This window comes from Dendroctonus ponderosae, unplaced genomic scaffold (assembly GCF_020466585.1).
Source record: "Dendroctonus ponderosae isolate FM_Combo_2020 unplaced genomic scaffold, Dpon_F_20191213v2 Dpon_F_20191213_11, whole genome shotgun sequence".
NCBI classification, from domain to species: Eukaryota; Metazoa; Arthropoda; class Insecta; order Coleoptera; family Curculionidae; genus Dendroctonus; species Dendroctonus ponderosae.
In genome coordinates, this window is record NW_026017213.1 from 6327068 (window position 1) to 6330046 (window position 2979).

At 37.4% G+C, this 2979-nt stretch overlaps 1 protein-coding gene across 7 annotated transcripts in view; it reads left to right on the plus strand.

Annotated features, from left to right (window-relative positions):
- The window catches only part of LOC109537593 (protein tramtrack, alpha isoform), a 22574-nt gene extending 19941 nt beyond the window's left edge, over window positions 1-2633 (plus strand). For 6 of the 7 annotated variants that reach the window (XM_019904393.2, XM_019904387.2, XM_019904388.2 and 3 more), the window contains 4 exons: window positions 999-1154; window positions 1201-1374; window positions 1427-1635; window positions 1688-2633. In XM_019904393.2, the coding sequence (XP_019759952.1) occupies window positions 999-1154; window positions 1201-1374; window positions 1427-1635; window positions 1688-1927 (779 nt within the window). In that variant the 3' untranslated portion in view covers window positions 1928-2633. The remainder of the gene's footprint in view (window positions 1-998; window positions 1155-1200; window positions 1375-1426; window positions 1636-1687) is intronic. The other variant, XM_019904392.2, reaches the window with a different exon arrangement.
- Window positions 2634-2979: the final 346 nt, after the last annotated feature.

The following is a 2979-nucleotide window of genomic DNA, read 5'->3' on the forward strand; positions in this document are numbered from 1 at the left end:
ACATGAGAATGGTGCAAAGTTTGTATTATAAATAAACGGATAACTTTTTTGTAGTTATATTATATATACATTTATATGAACATTGAACTAAATTCTATGAATAGTTAAGGAGAAATAATAATTTTGTTTGTTTAGTTATGTATTTTCCTCTATTAATAAATAATCTACCTCTAAGAGCTACGTTATTGTTCCTGATTTTTCCCACGTCTTTGGGTTTTCTATTATTCTTTTTTCAAATTTACTTACAACTTTTGTTCCCGGCGGGTTTTGAAAAATATTTTGTAGTCTTCCCGATACTCTTTCTTTTAAATTCCCAAATTTGTTCTACTGCTCGAGTAACTTTTTGATGAATTCTCCATACTTTTTTGCACAAACGCCGCGTTAATAAAGAGCAAAGCGTTTTATCGCTGGAAATCCTGTTTTTTTTAAGTTCTGCGATTTTCTGCCTTCCTGAGTTTTTCTCTCGTCAATTGTTCTGTTCTTCAATTTTCAATTTTATCAATAGTCATATATAAAAATATTTCCTAGTCATCCCGATACTTTTTGTGTCTTGAATTTGTTCTAAATGCTCTAGTAACTTGAAGATTCATATTATTATATTACGCCGCATATTAACACAGAGCAAAACGTTTTATCGCCGGAAATCCTGTTTGCTGGAGATTTGCGATTTTTTGCCGTCCTTTCGAATTTTTCTCGTCAATTTTTCGGTTCATTGTTCAATTTTAATGATATTAGATTATGCAAAAAATGCGCCTACCAACAACAACAGCAACAGCGTAATTAAAATATTTCAGTTTTAATCAGAACTATACAAATTTGAGCGAAGAAACAATTTGATGCCATTGGCTGTGTAACCGACCCGAAACAAACCCAAACAAACCCATCCAAACCCACGGACAAAAAGCCAACCTTTTCTCTGTACACTCACTTAAAGTACTCACGTAATTTTGCAAAATTCTACTTAAGAAAAATTTCCAATCTTCCAAATAATGTTCCAGAAGACTACCTGGACTACTCCCAAGAAAACAACCAAAACCACACGAATCTGCCGTCCTCATTGACGGTGAATCTTGAGGTGGTTCCTCAAAAGCAAGAAACCGTCATTATCTCAACAGAAGAAGCGAGAAATATGCTCAATCTGGAGCAAATTAAAGGTAAGTCTTCTGCAGTGGTTTCTTCGACTTTGCAACATATTTCTAGTGGAAGCTGTGGAAGTTATGGACACCAAGCCGGAGGTGAGTCTGCTGCCACTGGCCTTGGAGCCGGAAGTGAGTGCAGGCGTGCATTTTTTGACCGATGAGGATTCTTCGAAGAGCGAGGAAAACTACGAGAAGAAAAAATGGGAGTTTTTGGAGTACATGCCACAAGCCGATGGTTTGGTCCAACCCTCCACCTGATTTCCTGTGGTTTTACCAGCCTGTTTCAGGTAGTGTGGTTTGCAAGAGGTGCGGCGAAGTTTTGGCCTCCAGAACTCACTGGTACCGCCACAAGTACAAACTGCACGTAAACAGTTTGGGTTCTCCTTCGCCTCTCTTCAAATGCGAGCTTTGCAACGTTTTTTTCAAAAGCCGAAAGGGTTATATGGGGCATTATTCGAGCAGGCATAACGATACGGAAATGGTCGACCCAGCAGAGGTACCAAGCAGAATTTGAGTAGAGTCAAAGCATTATCTGATCGGCTTTGCAGGTGAAAGAGGATCCTCCGGAAAACAGTGCGGTTCCAACTTCACCGCCCCCAGTGGCGAAAAAAAAGTTATCGGACAAATCGTGCGATTGGGAGGAGAAGAGGCTAAAGGAGGAGAAACTGGTGGCCGATATCATTAACCGAGTGAGGAGAGAGTGTGAGGCTCAAGGGGCCATCGGCTCGCGCCGAGGCTACAGCAGAAGAACCACGTCTCTTATGAACGTGAACTCGCAGGCCTGTTAAAGTTAGCAATAATCATTTCAAAGTCGTTCGGTCGAAATATGTGTCTTCCTAGTTTTCTTCCATTTTTCGTAGAATGTTTGAAACGACTTTTGATTAAGTTTTTCCATTACCAATCTCGCAAGAGACCGGAAATAGTGAAATGCAACTATGTGCCAATGAAACATGCCAAAATGAATCTATGTATTATATTGTATATACAGTTCCTGTTTTAGATAAGTATACCTCATATACTTCCATTGCTAGATGCAGCGCAATATCAACAGTCATTTTCAAGTGAGTCTTTTTAGCGTCAAAAACGTAAATTTAATAACAAATTACTATATTTTTATTGTAATATACGATAAACTTAAGTGCTAGGATTAGCGTTCTACTTGTGCCAGCTCATATTTACCATTCATATGTATACATCTACTAGACAGAATCATCATTTGCTCAAACAGCAAGCAAGTTTTTCATTTTATTTCAGCATTATTTTCGATCAACTGTTGTATATACATGTTATACCTACTCAATGTGAATCAAGTAAGTGATATTAGGCTAGCATTTTATGGTTTGTGTTAATGGTGTTTTCCAAACGAGAATTTGCTCATTTTGTTGAAGTTGTGTGAAATTATTTGGGTTGTTACAATCAAGATTTTCCTATTTTATTCATTAATTAGACAGTATTTGTACCTAATATCAAATAAAGTTATATACATCCTACAAATTGAGAGTTTTTGTGTGAAAAATAGATCAATAGTTGAATGAAATTAAAAGAAAATATAACTTACAAGACCGGTGAGTCAGATTCTGGAAGCAAATAGTGGATCAAAACTTCCATATTTTGACCAACTTTACCAAATCGGTCAAAATCAGGGTTCGGGGCGATTTAGCTGAAATTTTCTGGATTTAGAGATTCAAATGTCGTCTAGCGCGTGTGAAAGTTCCAAATGACTGCTTGCTCTAGATTGGAAGTTGCGATTTTTTAAAGCAACGAGTGCATTTAGGTGAAAAAGTCCATTAGGAAGCCAAATTTTTCCAAGTCGGTCAAAGTCAGAGTTTGAGGCGATTGA